The 20,248-nt window shown below is 38.6% G+C and overlaps 1 protein-coding gene and 1 long non-coding RNA gene across 3 annotated transcripts in view; one reads left to right on the plus strand and one right to left on the minus strand.

Moving 5' to 3' along the window:
• cnksr2a (connector enhancer of kinase suppressor of Ras 2a) overlaps positions 1-20,248 on the plus strand; it is a 61,016-nt gene that overhangs the window by 15,893 nt on the left and 24,875 nt on the right. For both annotated transcript variants that reach the window (XM_031297670.2, XM_031297671.2), the window contains exons 2-8: positions 2,031-2,194; positions 3,912-4,114; positions 13,966-14,053; positions 14,465-14,506; positions 16,869-16,988; positions 18,748-18,807; positions 19,624-19,692. In XM_031297670.2, coding sequence (XP_031153530.1) covers positions 2,031-2,194; positions 3,912-4,114; positions 13,966-14,053; positions 14,465-14,506; positions 16,869-16,988; positions 18,748-18,807; positions 19,624-19,692 — 746 coding nt within the window. The remainder of the gene's footprint in view (positions 1-2,030; positions 2,195-3,911; positions 4,115-13,965; positions 14,054-14,464; positions 14,507-16,868; positions 16,989-18,747; positions 18,808-19,623; positions 19,693-20,248) is intronic.
• On the minus strand, positions 1,565-19,078 carry LOC116048543. The gene is made up of 4 exons (XR_004104677.2): positions 18,941-19,078; positions 7,556-7,563; positions 7,063-7,065; positions 1,565-1,574 (listed from the first exon to the last, which is right to left on the minus strand). It is a non-coding gene; the product is annotated as an uncharacterized LOC116048543 (long non-coding RNA).

The following is a 20,248-nucleotide window of genomic DNA, read 5'->3' on the forward strand; positions in this document are numbered from 1 at the left end:
GGCAACAAAAGCTGATTATTCTGGAGTGCAGCCCGAAATCTATAATTTAAAAGTAGGCATGTGTTTGATTATCGATCAGAGAGTGTTGAAGAAAGTCTCAGCTGTGGATGGGTCATGAAGAGTGACGATGTTGTTGGGATTATTCCCCTCCTGTGCTTAGGACCCATACTTTCTATCTACCTTATGTGTATTCTCATAAATGCCATAAACACAAATATGATTACAGGCAGTATAGTAGATATAAACACCTTCAACCAACAGTGCCGCCACGATGTAACAGTATAATAGTTTCTCAGAAGACTAGTCCATAAAAGATACTTTCAAAATAAAGTTATCAACCTTATTTGACCTGACTTGCTTGTCAACTCTTCCTCTTTGCTGCCAATTCCCGTTTTACTGCACAATTTGATTCTCTGTTTACATTTTTTAATTAGCAATGGCTCAATTGACTATACGTGTAATGTAAAAGGGGTTGCTTGTAGTGATGAACACACAGAGAATTATACTAGTCTCTATTATTACTAGTCTGCAGTACAGCCCAGCTCTATGGAGCTTTTCAGCATATTTTAGCTCATTGTTTAAGTTCTATAACTACTGAACGTTTACTTATTGGTTCAGTCTTATCACTCTGATAAACCCATTGTACACTACCTGACCAGCACCAAACAGCAGGCAACTTTTGGAGACTAGCTGGTGGAGACTTCAGTGGAGTATTTTGCAGCTAAAGAGTCACATATTTCCATTAGAGTTAAAGGTGCTGTAGGTAGGATTGGGAAGATCCAGGACTTAGCCAAAAAATTTGAACATCGACAACTTCTCAGTCCCTCCCCCCTTTTCTGCTATAGCCCAAAAAGTTCTCCTAAGCCCCTCCCCCCACAAGGGAGAATGAATGCGTGAGCATGACCAGTGATTGACACGCAGTTAGACACCCCCCCTGGCCCTGATTGGTGCATCTGAATAGGGAGCTGTGGATTTTTGCAAATCGCACTACAGGCTGTAGGTGATGCCAGAGGAGCCTGATTTTTTTTAAATTATCTGCTTCTACTCGAACATAGGGTCAGTTTCAGCAAATATGACAGAAAGTTAGTTTTATAAGTCTTACCTACTGCACCTTTAACAGAGAGTGAATATTGGACTTCGTCATTGGTACGGACCTGCGCTACTCCCTTAAAATGCATGTGTGTGTGCTGTGTGTACAAAAAGGGATTAAACTACCAATTTGACTTGTGTACATTGTGTGACATATAATGAATAATTTGAATGACAAATAATAATATGCCAGAATCATTACTCCAAATAATGATAATGTTGCTCAGTCTTTCCTGGATGTGGGAATAAGCAACTGCTTGCTAACATGTTAGTGCTGAGTCCTTGGCAGCGGCCCGGGGTTGAATTCGACGCGTGGCCCTTTGCTGTGTGTCAATCACTCTCTCTCTCCTTTCCTGTCTATCTTCATTATATAATGAAAATAAATAAAAAAGCCCAACAAATCCTATATAATCCTGCCCCCAGATAGGCCAAAAACATGTTCATGCAGGTTTAAAGTCTTATTTTCTTAAAACACATGCACAATTCTGCCTGTTAAGATTATGTTAAGTCTTTACCAATGCAAAAAAGCTTGTTTCAAGCATTTTCTTGATTCTAAAACAGCAGCCTGACTTTTTCCTATATATTCCTCGAAATTTCTTGAGACAGGTTAATTGTCTTTTGAAAGCATTGTTTATTTTTTCAACTGTTAAGGATTTTAGGGGTAAATTATAGACAGAATGACTTGTTAAATGTTTTCTTTTGCAGTGTAGATTTAATATAGCATAAATCATCTTGGCGATATGAAGAAAATGTGGTGTCAACCCCGGATATTTCAGGTTAACTGTGTACTATCTACAACAAACAACAAACACCATGTTTTGTTCTCAGTCCTAAGAAGAAAAAGATGTGTTAATCTTTGTTGCGGTCGTGATCTTATTTGGGAACAAATCTGAGTGTATTTATTGTGAGTGCCTCTAATAATATGTGTGTGTTTTCTTCAGGTCTGGACGACTGCTTGCAGCAGTATGTGTGTGTGTTTGAGCGCGGAGGTGTGTGCGGGGAGAGGCTGCTGAGGATTAGCCACGCCGAACTGGAGGACCTGGGAGTTTCTCGCATCGGACACCAGGAGCTCATTCTGGAGGCTGTCGACTTGCTGTGTGCTTTGGTGAGTGTGTGTGTGTGTGTGTATGTGTGTGTGTGTGTGTGTGTGTGTGTGTGTGTGTGTTTTGTAGTTTCAATGCACTGCTTAACTCTCATTAGCCCTCTTTACAGCCACAGCTGTAAGAAAGAATTCTTGTTCTGCTTGAATGCACAATGTGATAGATTGCACAAAGTAAACTCAGTTGTGCTGCATCAAATTCTTGCATTTCCCAATTGTCACAATCACAAACTAAGAAAAAAGTTTTGAAATGGCACTTGAAAGCTTCTTCAAACTACATTGTAAGACATGTAAGGTGTTGGGGTTTGCCAAAATAGAAGTATTATAAAAGATACAACTGAAAATTCTTGAGTACCAGTGGTGGAAGAAGTACTCAGATCTTACACTTAAATTAAAGTAGTAATAGGCTACCACAGTGTAGAAATACTGTCTTACAAGTAAAAATCCTGCATTTGAAATCTTACTACTAAAAGTACAAATGTATTAGCATCAAAATATTAAAGTGCCAAAAGTAAAAGTATTCATTATACATAATGGCCCATTTCAGAATATATAATATATAGGTGTATTATAATAATTGATGCATTATTGTGTACATCACTTTAATGTTTCAGCTGGTAAAGGTGGAGTTATTTTAATTATTTTATATACTGATTGGTAGCTTGTACGTTTACCCCCGAGGTTCAATAAAATCTTATCTCAACATATAATAATATACAAGACTTTTTTTGTTGATTACATTTTGTATTAAACAATTAAGTGCAATATTTCCCTCTGAGATATAGCGGAGTGGAAGTATAAAGGAACAGAAAATGGAAATACTAAAGTAGACAAGTTTACAGGTTGACAAGTACCTCATAATTGTACTTAAGCACTTGAGTAAATATACTTAGTTGCTTTCCATCACTGTTTAGTACAACTTATAAGTTCAAATGACAACCTGTAATAATAATATGGTCTACAGAGAGATTGGAAGAGAATGGTTGGCTACTGAGGGTGGGTATCACATAATAAACAAACGTGTCATAACGAGTTTCATTTTTCATATTTCTGAATTTAAGTGTGATTATGGCTTCTACAAGTCAATCATGTATGTGTTCATTTTGGTTTCCTTTCCTTCTGGCTCACACAAAAACATTTAGTAGGTTGAAAGATGCATTTGTTCAAAAGTCATTTAACAAGCTCCAGTGTGTCATCATTTGAATTATCAACACCAGAATCCCTAGCTGAAAGATAAAGAGGCATGGATAGGTAAAAATAAGTATCATATTGTGTTTGAATGTAAGAATGCAACTTGACAAATAGAAAATAATACTTCCCTAAGGACTATTTTAAACAAATAAAGAATAGTATAGTGTTTATTACACTCAGACAAGCCAAAAGTGACATGTAAACAAGTGATTTCATTGCAGTGTCTTCCTCCTGTGTTCCATTGTTAAGTCTTTATGTTGTGTTGCTCAATAATCTGACAAAATTCTGAAAATCCCTGGATACAAGGTGATGGAAACATGAATAACTAACAAAGAGTTAAGGTGTTTTAAAATAACGTCAGTCAGTCAGTGTGACGACCTCTCACTGACTTAGATATGTAATATAAGTCATTAATATGCACCAAAGCTTGTAAACATGTTGACAAATCCGATCCTAATCAGTATTCATGGTGGTTCAGTGTCTGGAGGTTCAGCTAATCTTTGTTTATGTATGTGTGTGTGTGTGTGTGTAGAACTCAGGTCTGGAGACGGAGAGCGTCAGGACTCTGGCTCACAAGCTCGGCGCCTCGGCCAAAAACCTGCAGAACTTCATTTCCGGCCGCCGCCGCAGCAGCCAATCAGAGAGCAGGTCCTCACGCCGTCTCCCCAATGATCTGCTGACCTCTGTTGTCGACCTCATCACCGCCGCCAAGAGCCTGCTGGCCTGGCTGGACAGGTAATGTGTTTACAGGCTCTCTGTCGCTGTTTCAGAGATATATACTCTGTTTCTCTTCTACACAGATGTGATGAGTTGCCATTTTTATTATTTTACTTTTCCTATGTCAGCAGGATAGCTACTTTTCATAGAAGGAATAACAATTAACAATGACAATTGGATGTGGTTTCCCTGCTGTGACATGTCAGTATGTCTTCCAAGAAAAAGGCCCTACACACCCACACAGGTGTTTTCAGTTGTAGTGGTTCATTGAGTTCATTAAGTGAAGATACAAACAAACAGCGTAGCTCCTTTGAAATGAGCTGAATTCACTGTATTAGTGTTAATATTGGATTTTTTGTAGATGTGACTGCAGTTTGTTGTAACCTGTGGTTCATTTCACTGAAGTGGGAGAAATTTTCACTGTCAGAAATTCCTGATGTGTCTGACTTTGGATTAAAGGTAGAATTACGCAGTTCTAGTTTATTTTGGTAGCGAGGTAGGTGCGTATTTTTTATGTTTTAAGTTTAGCTTTAGAATAATTATAAACCAAAAAAATAGATATTAGAGCTGAAACAATTATCTTAGGCAACTATTGTTATTATTGACTTATCATTTGCTATATGTTAAGAAAAGCCTTTATTTATCTTCAAAAGGGGAAATCAGGCGTTGCAGCAGCACAAAGGCAGCAATTAGTACAGATAAATAGAGAAAGGTAAAAAACTAAAAAGTAGAAGTACAAATTATATAAAATAAAATAAGAATATAAATAGAAACTAAACAAGATCCAATTAAACTAAAAATTACAAGCAAACAGTGCACAATGATGCACTTAAACTAAAAGTGCAATACGTTAGTAAGTAAGTCATTTTTTTGTGCAAACAAGGCTAAATTAACTTGTTCCAGGTTCTTAAATGTGAATATTTTTCAATTTTTTTAGTCTTCTAGTAAATTGAGTTGGTTGAACAAAACGCATTCTAACATTTCATAGTCTAAATCAATCATTAATCAAACTATTAGATACGATTATCATTAAAATGACACTATTATTAATAACACTAATGTATTTAAGATTTCAAATGGCAACTAGAGTTATGAAGCTCCCCTCTGTTGAAGTCTGTTGATCTAGCGCATGCAAAAGTTTTCAGTTTTTTTCAATCTGAACACAAACTCTCCTGCAGCTGTTGGCTGTTGACAGAAATATGTTTTTTTCCCAAAGGAATAATGTCAGTGTTTTTTCCAACCATGTTTCTCTGTCTCTCCCTCTGCTCTCTTCTCCTCTCTGTCACTTCATTTATCCATGACTCGACACGATCTCCTGCACACGACACACACGTCAGATACAGAACTAAAGGTCTTTGACATCGGCTTCTTGAAATGCCGTGCACCCGCATCTGTCCTTAGGCCATCTAGACACACAAAGGAGAGCCACAAGCACACTCAGACCCATCGAAACACCCACACACTTTGTACAAAACACACACATTTGCAGACACACGCCCACATCTGCACGCACTGACACACACTTATGCAAGCGCACACGCGTTCGCCCACACACGGTGATGCAACTGTAAATGGCAAAGCGACATTGAGAAAGTGATAGACTCAGCAGAGCCGACACTTCATGCTCTCTATTCTTCATTCTGAGACATACAGTATCTGTATTCGGACAGTGTCAAATACGACTTTTTTTAAGGTTTTATCCTGCCTATTACACATGCCAACCAGGAAGAAAAGAGCATTTTCCAGCTGTGTAAATTTAACATGCATATGATCCCACCAGGGCTTTCATTTCAATGAAATCTCATCTTCTAAAATTGATTTCTACTGCCTAGGAATAGCAAATGAGCGAGTAAAACAAGCTGAATTTAAGCTGCATGGTGGATAATATGTTGAATTCACTAATGTACCCTGAAGATGTGGAAAAAGGGTATGATTTCCGAGGATGTTGGGCTACAAACTGTCTTGTATTAATACGCAGATGACTCTTTCCTAGAAGGTTTACACCAGCAGCAAATTAGCATAAGGCATGTTAAAACTGAACTTTCATCTCCCCCCTGATTGTTAGTTATTAGACCTCTCAGGGATAATGGAAAAGTCAGACATCAGTTCAGCGCTCAGGCAGCATAATGTAGTTTTTCTCTAATGACTTGAGAAGACATTTAAGCAACCTTTTCATGTATGAAATAACAGCGTGGGTACAGCAAAGAGCACCTTTTCCCTGCCTCTGATACCCTGATGTGTCCTTATATATCTACTTTTCTCCGTCTCTGGGTGACAAACACCATTTTCATCTCCGTGCTGACATCAAATGATACACTGCAAAATGCTTTAAATCTGTCAGGGAGAAAAGTGATGTTATCAGGAATGCACAATGACTGAAATTTGCCGCATTTCTTGTTTCTTTGAACTCTTCATTTCCTCTTTATATGCACATTTGAAAGCGCCTACATATAAATTAATAACATGGCCACATACAACTAGATATTATGTGTGATGTATTTTGCTGGTAGTGTAAAAATTGGTTCTTTTTTTTTCTGTGTTTTTAACCAATGTAGTGAAGCAGATTTTAAATCAAAACTACCCAGCGATGGATTATGTGATGATATTTATATATGTACATTTACTCAATTACTGTACTTAAAGGGATAGTTTGGATGTTTGGAATTGAGGTTGAATCCATAGTCACCGTATTATACCTACTGTAGATGGTGGTCAGCACTCCCCCAGTTTGGAGAAGCAAACAGAAGTCTCGACATGGAAGCTAAGCAATGTATTGCTGTGGACGGGGGCAGCAGCTAAACCTAATTTAGCCACCTAAATAAAAAATCTATATTGGTTTAAGTGTACACTATTTTTAGAATATTTTCACTGCTTTACCTTGCTGTCAGACAGCCCTTTCCGACCGGGAACTGAAGCCGTTTTCTATGCTTGAAAATACAGTATAAGACCTATCCCTTTAAAGGAACACGCTGACTTATTGGGACTTCAGCTTATTCACCGTAACCCCCAGAGTTAGATAATTACATACATACCCTTCTCATCTCCGTGCGTGTTGTAACTCTGTCAGACGGCTCCACCGGTAGCTTAGCCTAGCACGGATCCTGAAAGTAATCGGCTCTATCTAGCCTACTACTCTGAATAAGTGACAAAATAACGCCAACATGTTTTTTACATGTTGTGATTTGTATAGTCACAGCGTGTACAAATAACAAGGTCACATGAGACACAGCCGTCTTCTAACCGTATACAAACTGGGAACTATATTCTCAGAAAGGCAAAGCAGTGCTTAGGCAGTTCACAACATGTAAATAGGAACATGTTGGCGTTATTTTGTCACTTATTCGGAGCAGTAGGCTAGTTGGAACCAATTACCTTCAGGATCTGTGCTAGGCTAAGCTACCGGTGGAGCCGTCTGACAGAGTTACAACACGCACGGAGATGAGAAAGGTATGTATGGACTTATCTAACTCTGGGGGTTACAGTGAATAAGCTGAAGTCCCAATAAGTCGGTGTGTTCCTTTAAAGTACAATTTTGAGGTACATCTACTTTACTTGAGTTTCTATTCCATTGAATTTATTTAACAGCTAGTTAATTTTCAGAATACATAAAACACATGAAATACAAAGTATCGTTAAAGATTTAACCAGTGGTTCCTGAAGATCATATTTATGGGTTTTGTCACTTACTCTTATTATTATCATTATTATTATTATTTTTGTCTTACTTTGTACTTAAATTTGATAGATAATCAAGCTCTAATATTCGGAACTACCGTTCCCATATTGTTTTGGGAGATGTAAACAGGAAGTATAATGTTGCCATGGAGTCAGTTAGTTAGCTAGCTATACTATGACCTACAACTAGAGCCCCGTTTTTTAAAGCTTATATTTGTTTAAATTTTGGCAAATTAACAACATTAAAAGTATGCCGAACGAGCTATTAACAGTTCCTGTTTGCAATGGACCCATGGAAGTGCAGACAACTATCACTGAATTACTTTTATACTGAAGAAAACTGAAAGACTTGATGATTCTAAGGCAAGTTCGGGAGTAAGGAGGATGTCTTTTTTTTTTATGATTTCTAGCATTTATGGACATTTATACGCTATGGACATTGGATATAATGAAATGCATGGATAGTGTAAGTCACACTGATTCTTAAAGTATGTGTATCATGTCTGTCTATTTCGTTCCTTACTTGCCTTTCACCTCATGCAATTAGCATCATCTGTTTTCTGAGGGTTGTTTGAGTGTTGGAGCCTGACGGTTAGCAAACAGTCTGTGTAGCCTTAGGTCCTGCATATATATATATATATATATATAGAACACAGCCTCAATACTGATGACCCAAATATCACACACACACACACACACACACACACACACACACACACACACACACACACACACACAACACAGATACAGCATACACTTGAGACTGTGGTCGAATTTTAATCTGGGTCTTTAGAACAATTAAGTAAAATAATGGTGTGTGTGTGTGTGTGTGTGTGTGTGTGTGTGTGTGTTTTGGGGTATATTTGTGCTTTTGTTGTTCATTTCATCACTCTGGTGCAACCAGTGGTGGAAGTCAATTTACTCAAGTACTGTAGGCCTACTTACCTAAGTACAAAGTTGAGGTAGCCTACTTGTACTTTTCATTTCATTTTACTTCCTACTTCTTTGCTGCATTACATTTCATTAAAGAAAATTGCACTTTTTACTCCACTACAATTATCTGATCTGAAATTATTTGCAGATCTTATAAAATGTGATGCTGTATTATACATTAAAAACTACCCAACAGTATGTACAAGTACAGCTGATGATTAATCGGTTAGTCGATGGACAGGAAAATTAATCTGCAACTATTTTGATTAGTCATTTTTCATGCAGTAACATTTCATGGGTCAAATGTGAGGATTTGCTGCTTTTCCTTTTTAATTATTTTAAAGGTCCCATGGCATGAAAATTTCACTTTATGAGGTTTTTTAACATTAATATGCGTTCCCCCAGCCTGCCTATGGTCCCCCAGTGGCTAGAAATAGTGATAGATGTAAACCGAGCCCTGGGTATCCTGCTCTGCCTTTGAGAAAATGAAAGCTCAGATGGGCCAATATGGAATCTTGCTCCTTATGAGGTCATAAGGAGGAAGGCTACCTCCCCTTTCTCTGCTTTGCCCGCCCAGAGAATTTGGCCCACCCATGAGAGAGAGAGAGACATCATGGCTTTCAAACGAGCAAAGTAGCAGTTGGTCAAGGCCACACCCCCACCCTCCACCTTGCCCCCCCTCTCTCCTCCTCAATAGCTACAGACACAGAAATGGCACGTACTGAGGAAAGCTCATTGTGGGACTGGCTCTAGTGGCTGTAATTCTGCACCAAGGCTGAATTTCGGGAAAGAAACTTCAGATAGAGTATTAGCGGACCACTAAGGTCTATATAAAAGCATCCAAAGAGCACCATGTCATAGGACCTTTAAATAATGTTTTAACTACTGTGAAGGTGTCCTTTTGGGCTCTGGGTAAGTGTAACAGCATTTCTCACTATTTTCAGAATTTTTACAAACCAACATTCCTCTGCATTGAGTACTTTTAGTTTTAATACTTTAAGTACATATAATTAAAAAATATTTTTACAGTGTGGTATACATATTTTTTACATAGGCTAAGTAAAGGCTCTGATCTGAATACTTCCTCCTCCACTGGTTGAAAACATACATGTATGTCATGAAGCCTGAATGATAATGACTTCCAGTCATACTGTATGCATTAGTGTTGATGTCTCTTTGTGTCTGTATGCAGTCATAAGCACCGCATTAGCCGCAGAGTGTTCCTTGTCGTTAACACCTTCACACCTGAAAAGCCTATTATGTTACCATACGCGCCTCATTTATAAACATTGTATTGGCACAAAAACAAAAAGGGCTTTAAAGACCTTCTTCTCTCATGAAAAAAATGAGCACACTCATGAAAAAAATGAGCACACACATACAAACATGTGGGCGACTTTGGGAATTGATGGTGCCAATGGCAAAGTGTGATAAATCCCCAGTGGTCTAATAACCCTCCTCACACTGTTTATTTCAGTCAACAGCCAAACTATGCCTTTTTGGTTTGTTGTTTCCAAAACCTGGATTAAAATAAAAGTAGTATGAGGTGTGTAAATTGGTGCACTCAGAACAGAATGGCCTACCTGGTTCTCTAATGCAGCTTTATTCATCCCTCCAAATGCGGTGTCCCCTTTCCTCTGTGGGAGTTGAATCTCCACTGTAAAGAAGCCTTTTTTGAGCATGTAAGCTTATTCTTGAAGTTGGATGTCTTTTGTAATTGGTCACAATAGAGCTATCAGACCAGCATTAAACTGTAATGTTTAACATTTTGCATTAGTAGCTTGACGTTTCACATTTTTGCATATTATTAAAGGGCCACAATGGACATTTCATTAATCATATCAGAGTAATTGTTGCAGTTAATGGGGTTGCATATCAGGGCCTGTGCATGTGTGCAACACTTTCAGCATGTAGATGAGCATTTTGATTGAGTGTGAACTCTTTTCTTCATCTAAGTGTGGCATCAATCCCAGTCTTCTGAATGAGGTTGCAGAGGCCCATTCTTTCTCATGGTTGTCGATTTTGACAGCATCACCCATTTTTTGTTGAAGCCCCTCCTGTTATGGTTCCACTGGCAGCGTCACTAAAGATCCATCTGAAGTCCATCATCTTGACTCTAGCTTAGACTTGGCTTTAGTGCGTACATTTTTATATTAATGAACGTCCGTTACATTCAAGCCATTGCCAAATGAGTTGATACAGAGCTTATTAAGACTATCAGCTCCACACAACTCTCTCTGTATTTCTCAGTATGGTGTGTTCAGAAGATTGGTGTCGTCTGGTGACTTTCGTGCACAGAAAATAAAGTGAAGATAATTACCTCTTCTGAAGAGTCCATCATGTTTTTTTAATCCTCCGTGTCTCCTTGGCTACAAGCAACTGCGTTGGGGAGGGGTGGGGGTGGTGGACGATCACGGAAGGCTTGTATCATGTGGACACGCCGACAGTTTTGTTGTCATTACTTAGAATTCCTCATGGGGGAGACAGAAACTACGCACTATAGCTTTAAAGTTAAGTACATGTTGCATTCATGACTTGATTTGAGAGGTGTTTATATTCTTTTCTATTACAACAATTAGACCTAGTTGATCGATATTATCGATTAGTTGATCCACAGAAAATCCATCACTGACAATTTTGATCAGTTAATCATTCAAGTGAGTGATTTTTCAAGCAAAAATGACATACAACTCTCCCTTCCAGCTTCTTAAATGTGATGATTTGCTGCTTTTATCTGTTTAACATTATTGTAATCTAAACATTTTAGTTTCACAGCACAGTACTGGTAGTACTGGTAAAATTAGTAGGTGTTGGGTCTTTAATGACCACCTTCTAGTTAAAGTCACAACAAATCCTGAGTGCCTTGGTTGCCAACAACACAAGAGGATCAGCATTGGTTTCAGTTGATGTATTTAAACAAATAGATGGAAACTTAACCAAAATACTTTAGATAAGACCCGCCTACTTGACGTTTATAAAACAATCAATGCTAAATGATAACCTTTGACCGTGACAATGGTTAGTTCGGACACAAATGAGCAATTTCAACACGCTACAAGAGTATAACTGGTAGGGGTGGGGGAAAAAATTGATACAGCATAGTATTGCGATATTTTCCGTGGCAATACTGTATCGATACACAGACACCAAGGACCAGATGTGCTAACGCTTTTGCGCCTACTTCGGGCGTATTTGTTTCGCAACGTGCACGTAAAAGCATGGCGAGGTATGTACAAACAGGCCGCACTGAAGTAAAAGCGCAGACTGCCTGTCGCGGGGACTGAAAATGGCAAATTGCGCTTTTCTGTGTAAGTAAATAAGTACATTTTATTTATACAGCGCTTTTCACAGACAAGGTCACAAAGTGCTTTACAACATGCATAGACAATAAAAACATGGTAAAAATAGTCAAATAGAATAAAATACAAATACAACAGATACAACATGAATAAATAAAAGACACAGGCTACCCAAAAGCTAGCCTGAACAAGTGAGTCTTCACTTGTCCCTTAAAACAGTCCACATTCTCAGCAAACCTAATGCTGGTTGGCAGAGCATTCCAGAGTCTGGGTGCCATAGCCTCAAAGGCTCTATCCCCACATGCCTTCAGACGAGTGCGTGGCGTGGATAGCAAATTTTGATTGACAGACCTTAGAGACCGTGAGGGGGTGTGTAAGTGAATTATGTAAGTGTCATGCATATGCATTCATGGGAGGGTGAAGGGGAAAGTGGGAGTTTCCCATAAAGAGATGGGAGGAGAAGCGTAAAGTGCGCCTAATTATGTATTCCGCGGTATGTACAAAAACCGCCTGTGAAAGCGCGTCTCTATTTTGCGGTGAAAATTCTTTGCCTCTTAAAAACAGTTGTAAACGGGTTTCCTCGCATATGCCTCCTGGTGAAATGGCAGCAGTAATCCGAGCAAGGCGAAGTCATATGCCAAGGAGATGAGCTAAAAAGATTTTTGCCACAAGAATCACACTTTTTCAGTTGAGTGACAATTGACATTCCATTCCAGTTGTCAAACTCCTCGTTACATTACAAATATTGGCATCATGATCATTTCAAACAGTCATAGCATCAGCAGTGGGAATATCGCAGTCTGCACTCAGCTGTATCATAGCACAAGTACTTAACGCTTTGCTACAGCGCACTAGTCAATACATACATTTCCCCACCACTAATGCTGAAATAACACGCATCAAGCTGTTACCTCATGAACAAGCAGATCAACTTTGTTATCGCTAAATCTTTGTTTTCGCTGTTTTGACTGACTTGGTGGCTGAGCCATGATAGAAAGATGTGCGCAATTTACGTTATAGTGGGCGGAGAAAGGCGCTGATTACCCGCTGAACTGCAGGTTTAGTAAATACGACGTGAGCTGAAGTATCACAGCGTGCACTTTCTGCGGGTTGCCATGGAGCTGATAACGCTACATTCGCAAATGTACGTACATCTGGCTCCAAGTATCAATCTATTATTATGTTGGTCAGTTTGTCTGCTTGACAATCCCATTTTGCAGCAATTAAATTGAAGTGAGATGAACAAACAGAGACAAGAATATTTTTAGATAAAACAGATGTTGACAAAGTTTTCTTTTGGGGACATAATTTGAAATTGGGAAAAATGTGAAGTTGGAAATACGGTTATAAATTGCAATATATCGCAGAATATTGCAATATGTTTAAAATTGCAATAATATGGTATTGTGACATAAGGATCGTGATGATATCGTATCGTGAGGCCTCTGGTGATTCCCTCCCCTACTAATTGGTCGATTAATTGATAATGAAAATACAGATAATCATAAATTGCAGCCCTGTATAACAGTAAAGTATGTCAAAGGAGAACCACAACATCAAACTTTTTATCAAACATAAAAATATTGATAGGAAATGAGTTCTGATCATTTACATAACGTCTGCTTATGATAACCTCTTATATTGTATTAAAGGTTATAGCAAAAACAATGCAAACAGACAGACATTTAAAGTGAAATGACACAAACATAACTTTCTTTCTGTCACTTTACTCCACGTTTTCGTTTGTTATCCTACAAATGCCACTTCCCTAATTTATAACACACGTGACGTCGCAGATTCGCTCATGTACGAGTCGTAAAACACTTTCTATAGATTTGTGTGCCTGTGTATGTGTGCGCACAGTGTCTGTCTCTCTAACAATGCTCCTGTCCCATCTCTGTACATTATTGAATGCAGTAGGAACATTATAAGACATGCTGCTGTGTTATCTGTTCCTTCCAGGTCTCCCTTTGCTACAGTGGCAGACTACTCAGTAACCCGAAATAATGTCATTCAGCTCTGCCTGGAGCTCACCACCATTGTACAGCAGGTGTGTGTAATTGTTTGTGTTTATGTGTGTGTGTGTGTGTGTGTGTGTGTGTGTGTGTGTGTAAAGACTGATAGCTTTTATTCTGCCATGGTTGTCATATCACCCTAAGAACGGTGTGTGTGGGTATGATGCAGCAACCTCAGACTCTGCATCCTCGAGCGAGACTCAATTCTTTGCTATTTATGTCCTTACAGTCTGTCTTCTCTGTGACTGATGTGTGTGTAAATAAAAGATAAATGTGTCTGTTTGCGTGGGCGTGTTTTTTTGTATCTGAGAGGGTATAGAGTGTGCAAGTGTAGGGTTCAGTAACATGAGGCCCAGACAGTATACAGAGCGGTTAGATGGTGTGTGTGTTTTTGAGCAAGACAGGATGTTCTTCTCGCGCTACATTAAATTCTGCTTTTCCTCCAGGACTGTACGGTGTTTGAGACAGAGAACAAAATCCTTCATGTGGTAAGTCCTGCTTCGTCAGCCAGCTGTTGCTTATTTGTTTCGTGTTGATGGGTAGTGTCCAGTTTTTATCTTTAAAATCTCACATTCCCTCACTCATACAATACTCCACAAACACAGAAGCTCCAGCTGGATCTAGTATTTTAGTAAATCTCAAAGGCACATCTTGAAGTTTTTTAAAGAAAAAAAACCAAAAGTTAAAAAAAGAAAACATGACGATAACAGCAAGACACAGTCACTTCCTGGCGTCTTGTCGCCAACCAAAGCTTGCTAGTCAATCGTTGAGGACGCTCCTAAAAACAAAAACTATTGTTTTTACTTTTTCGTTTGTGTACTTATTAAAGAAAACAAAATATGTGTTCATTTGTAAGCTTTAGAGCTGCTCATGGTCATATTTTTGAACTTTGGAAAGTGCTACGTTAGCTGTTTCCCCCTGCTTCAAGTCCTTATGCTAAGCTAGGCCAACCACCTCCTGGCTCAAGCTCCATACTTAGTGCTGCATTCACACGATATTGGCAGAATGGGAAGAAAAGCCAAATCCAGTTATTCCGACTTGGGAATATTAACACACTGCTAGCACTGTAGTCACCCAATTAAAATAGCCTACATTAGCTTCCATTGTTAATTTACGTTTTAGTGTACATTTAAATTAGCTGAATCGAATGTATTAGTGCTGATTGTATTTCGATGTAACTACAGTACCAGCAATGGTGGCTTTGTGGCCACTTTGCCAACAGTTTGTTGACACTTCCTTTAGGTCACATTGTCGCTGTCAAATACTAAATAAAAAATAAATGCGTAGTTGGTTGCTCATAATTATGGTTTAAACATTATAATTGATGTATAAGGGACAGACATGAGAGTGGTATCGAACTTCTCATTGAACTGCGAATTAGCACATTTCCCAAAATGTGGAGCATCTCAAGTTGAATTGACTATTTTCACAGCCAGGGTCGATTTTAGCCCTTTTTTTAAGGGTGCTGAAGCATCCCTAAACTTGATCCCGGCACCCCCAAAAAATCATTGCTATAAAAAAAATTAAAGTGTTAGTGTTAATCTATCGTGAGCTAAGGAGTTCTGCTCTGGGAATATCACAACATCGTGAAACTAAACCCAGAATCTAGACGCCTAGATCATTCAGAAAAAATCTCTGAGCCATTTTCAGAAAATAGTGCTTGACAGCTATTAGTCAAAGTCACATGCATCTCTAATTCTCAAAAGTTATTGATGCATTTTGCATTTTGGAAATATCTGCTTTTCCATAAATAAATATCCAATTTCATTTGTAATACCACCTCCCCTTTGTAGTAATGGCCCTGTGGCTCTGCATTAATGTCTCCGAATTGTTGGTGTCTTTCTAGTTACATAATTCAGTGTTTCCATTACCATGATGGTCCAAAATGATGTTAAAATGCACAGTAGAATAACGTTTAAAAAAGAATGACGTTAAAAGGGTGCCAGGCACCCCTAAAGCTCTGATCCTAAAACCGCCCCTGTTCACAGCAGTCATTTTGACTCGTCAAACACAGGTGTTACTAATACAATCACTAATTACTGCATTGCAGTACTTGCTAGAATGGAGCTCATACTTAATGTTTTAGTCGTAGCTGTGCTTCTCCTGCTACGGCAAGTCAAAATGTCTGCTGTGAAAAAGGTCTATGGCTCTAATTCCTCTGGAAATGGCAGAAGCCAGAATGTTCTGTGTTCTAGAAAGGCTGTCCAGGTTCAGGTTAGGTCAAATATATTCAGCAAAATGTCATGAAAAGTATTGAGTTCACTGCCATTATCTTTTGTAAATGTTGTTTCTTTAAAAAGTTTGGGAGCCACTGCTGAAAATACGCTGTCAGCTGTTTTTTTATACTCAATGCTTTCTACCGGGGATGGTGCCTGAAACTGTCGACAGCATGTTGTGTGGATTCTACTTTCGGCTTGTTTGAATTTCAGTGCTGTGGACTCCACACATAAAATTCACCTGCATTATATTGGTGTGGGCGCAGACATTTTAGAGTCAGATATCTGAAAACACTGGACAAGTAAAACCAAAACTATCTGCATAGCTAAATACAACTTGAGGCTTTTTGGTAATTAAGGTGAACTGACCCTTTGAAGTGCTGCAGGAAGCACTAGTAATAAACTATAGCTGTGTTAATAGTGGCGCCCTCTAATTCTGAGCCATTGTATTTAGATTAGGAGAGAAAAGTTGTTTCTTCTAACATATCCTCTAACAAAGAAACAAAAGCTGTAGTCTATGTGGTCTAATTTTGGCAAATACAAGATACAGGTTGTTCATGTTATTCTTTTGTTTCCAGCTCTGTTTTCTTAATAAAGCACCGCTGCTGAACCATTTTCTTCTTCTTCTCTCCAGTGCAAGACTCTGTCGGAGGTGTGTGAACACATTGTGTGTGTGTCATCCGACCCGCTGGTCTCTCAGTCAGCCCACCTCGAGCTGGTTCACCTCACCAACATCAAATCCTCTGAAGGCCTGGTAATGACTCTGTGTGTGTGTGTTTGTGTTCTGTATGTGTGTGTACTGGGCTTTAGTATCTTATTAGTCTATATTCTTAGTGTTCCACTTCAGGGATTGCTCCGGTGCTGCAGGAAATTTCGCTGAATGCATGAATTTTCCGTTTCCTTCCGCTTTCTTTATGTTGGAATTTTAAATTCGGTATGAGGACTTTTGTTGACTGCTCCTCAGATCTCTGCAGGGTAAATCCAGACAGCTAGCTAGATTATCTGTCCAATCTGAGTTTTCTCTCGCACAACTATTTTGCAGCAGCTCAGTGCGGAGCTTAGCACTGCCCATGACGATTGTGATTGGTTTAAAGAAATGCCATTAAACCGGAGCACGTTTTCGTCCCATCCCCGAATGCTATGTGGAGTTGCCAGATCCTCCTTCAGCGCGCTTTGGAGGAGGGTTTGTCAAAGCGAGACTAGTATCTTATAAACTGTCATCCTCCCTTTTGTTTGTGTGCATGGGGGTATTTCAGGTTTATTTGTCAATGTGTAAAATGGCATGATTTTGTGTGCTTATTGTATGATAAGGAACCTATAACTTTAGAAATGAATTCTTCTTAGGAGTTCAATGCCGCAACCCTTTCCTACTCTCTCCAGCCTTTTTCTGCAGACATGTTGAAAATGTGATTACATTATTAGCAGGGAATGAAAAACCACATTAGCCAGATAATAAGATGACTCTCCCTTTTCCAAAAGTAATACGGAGGTCAAACCCTGTGTACTTGGCTCTGAAATACAGGAAACAAATACAAATCTGTTATGCAGTTATGACAGAATCTCATCTCCAAGTGATTAAATACTAAATGAACAAAAAAACAGGGTGGACAACATATCCTTTTGTTAACAAAGAATCAACAAACAAAACAAAAAAACTAACAAGAGTTTTGTATTTGTAATATATAGTTAATAAAAAAACAAATTTGTATGGGTGTGGACTGAATTTTAGCGCGTTGCATAAACTAACAATTTCCAACACAGATTCAGTGTCATATATCCGGTTCCAAATTAGATCCAGTTCCCAGTTGGCAAAATATGTAGATTGGTTAAGCTCTGCTGCTAACAAATCTCATATCAAACCTTTATGTCTCCTCACTCTTTTTATTAGCAAAAAGCACTGGGAAACATCTAGGTAGCAGCTTCTTATTTTTAGTCAACTGTGGCAGGTTAAAATGACAAACATCACCAGTGGCTAATTCAGTAAAGTTTGCCTGCTCTCTGGTTAATGTGCTCTCTGCAGCTGCTGCATGGATTCAGCCAAAGTTCATTTTAACTCATATGAACATTTGTAACTGAGTAACTAGTCGCTGAAGTATTTAAAGTATTTCAAGTTCAGATAGCTGTTAAATGAATGTGTCACATACACTTAATTAACAATTTCAGTATATCCTGCTGCTCATCTCATTTTCAGGTTGAAATGGAAATGAAACTGGGGGAACATTAATTAGCCTGCCACTAAAAACCTGAAGTGTATCTGGCTTCTCGGCCAGCAAAAGGTGACAAGACACATTTGAGTTGTAGCTACTTTAGCCTTCAGTTTCTTGCTATTGTCGAAAGGCAAAGCTAATAAGATTCAGTAAGGGATTTGAAAGGACTCAGATTTGATAAGTGGATTCGATACTGGATTTGAATTTGAGTAAATGCTATTGAACCCCATCCCTAGTCATAATTATAAGCTAAGTACTTTACCTACTGAGCTAAACAAAAGCCTCCTTCTTCCCTCTGGCCAACAGGGAATGTACATCAAGTCAACCTACGACGGCCTCCATGTAATCACAGGAACTACTGAAGGGGTAAGAGGCTACACTCCTATTTTCATACATTTACATTAGGGCTGGGCAATAATTCAATATGATAATTTATCGTCTTTCAATGGAATCATATCGTGATGAAATCATATATCGAGATATCGTGATATACAATTACGTTGATAAGAACAAGCACATACTAACTCAATTTTCTCAGAAAATCTGTTGTGAAACATTTTGAGGGAATATCATTTGAAGAATTGCAGATTTTTTTTAACATTGCACTATTTTTGTGCATGCATGTAAACATAGTCAGTATATAGCTGCAAATCAAATATTTATTTTTTCTCTATAATTTCACTTGAAACGGTTTACCACATTATTGATGATTATTTATCTAAAATCTCACTGTGAAAAATGTTTTGTGAAAGTACCAACTGTCAACCCTACAATAATGTCGCAATATCGATATCGATGTATTTGGTCAAGAATATCGTGATATCTGATTTTCTTCATATCGCCCAGCCCTAATTCACATACTAAACTTCAGCCAAGCAGTTAGTTTGATCTGTGATATAAACAAACTATTTCCCACAAACACTAATAAGGTGGATTTCCCCAACGCCCATGGGGTTGAAGTGTATAGAAAACCGATTCTTACCCAGAATACCTACAACGTTTGGATCCATAACAGCGCATCAGATTCCATAGGGATGACTCTGCAAGGCATACCTTCTGTTATATTACACCGTGTTGAAGTACAGTTTGTGGGACAACTTGCCCGCCTGCACTGGTATGTGGCGATCAATAAACTCGGATCAATTCATAGTCGTCTGTTTCTCTTCCGTCTGCCTTCTGTAGTCTCCAGCTGACCGCTGTAAGAAGATCCATGCTGGAGATGAAGTCATTCAAGTCAATCATCAGACTGTGGTGGGTTTCTTAATGTCAATGTCTGTGTATACTGTATGTCATAATGACGAATCCAAAGTTCCACTCAGCCTTTTAGTGTCTTTCAGCTCATTGTTTTGGTTTTTCTGGCCTGCAACTCTACTGTGCTGGTTCACTCTCAATGCTCTCATACTTTAGCAACATTTTTTAAAGCCGTTTTCAGCTAAACACCAACTACCTGCTCAGCACAACAGCAGACAAAGACTTGGACTATCTGGTAAACATAGTGGAACATTTAGTGGCTAAAGAGCCAGATATTTCCCTCAGGAGTTGGTGGAGCTAAAAGAGAGTAAATATTGGACTTAAATTCGTTAGGTGGCTAACAAGTTCGACACATCAACTTGAGGGAAAAAGGATAATATGACGGTGGTGTGTTCACAGCTTGTTTCTGCTGAAAAAAAAGTTATTGCAAGTTTATCGTCAGAATAGATTAATTTAAACAGTAGCTTTTAACAGTGAGATTTAGTTGCTAGGCCCAGGACCCCTTATCTGAAAGAGAGACAGAGCAGGGACCCACCCACTACATATTGTATGAAAT

The sequence above is a fragment of the Sander lucioperca genome, chromosome 23 (assembly GCF_008315115.2).
Source record: "Sander lucioperca isolate FBNREF2018 chromosome 23, SLUC_FBN_1.2, whole genome shotgun sequence".
In the NCBI taxonomy this organism is placed as follows: Eukaryota; Metazoa; Chordata; class Actinopteri; order Perciformes; family Percidae; genus Sander; species Sander lucioperca.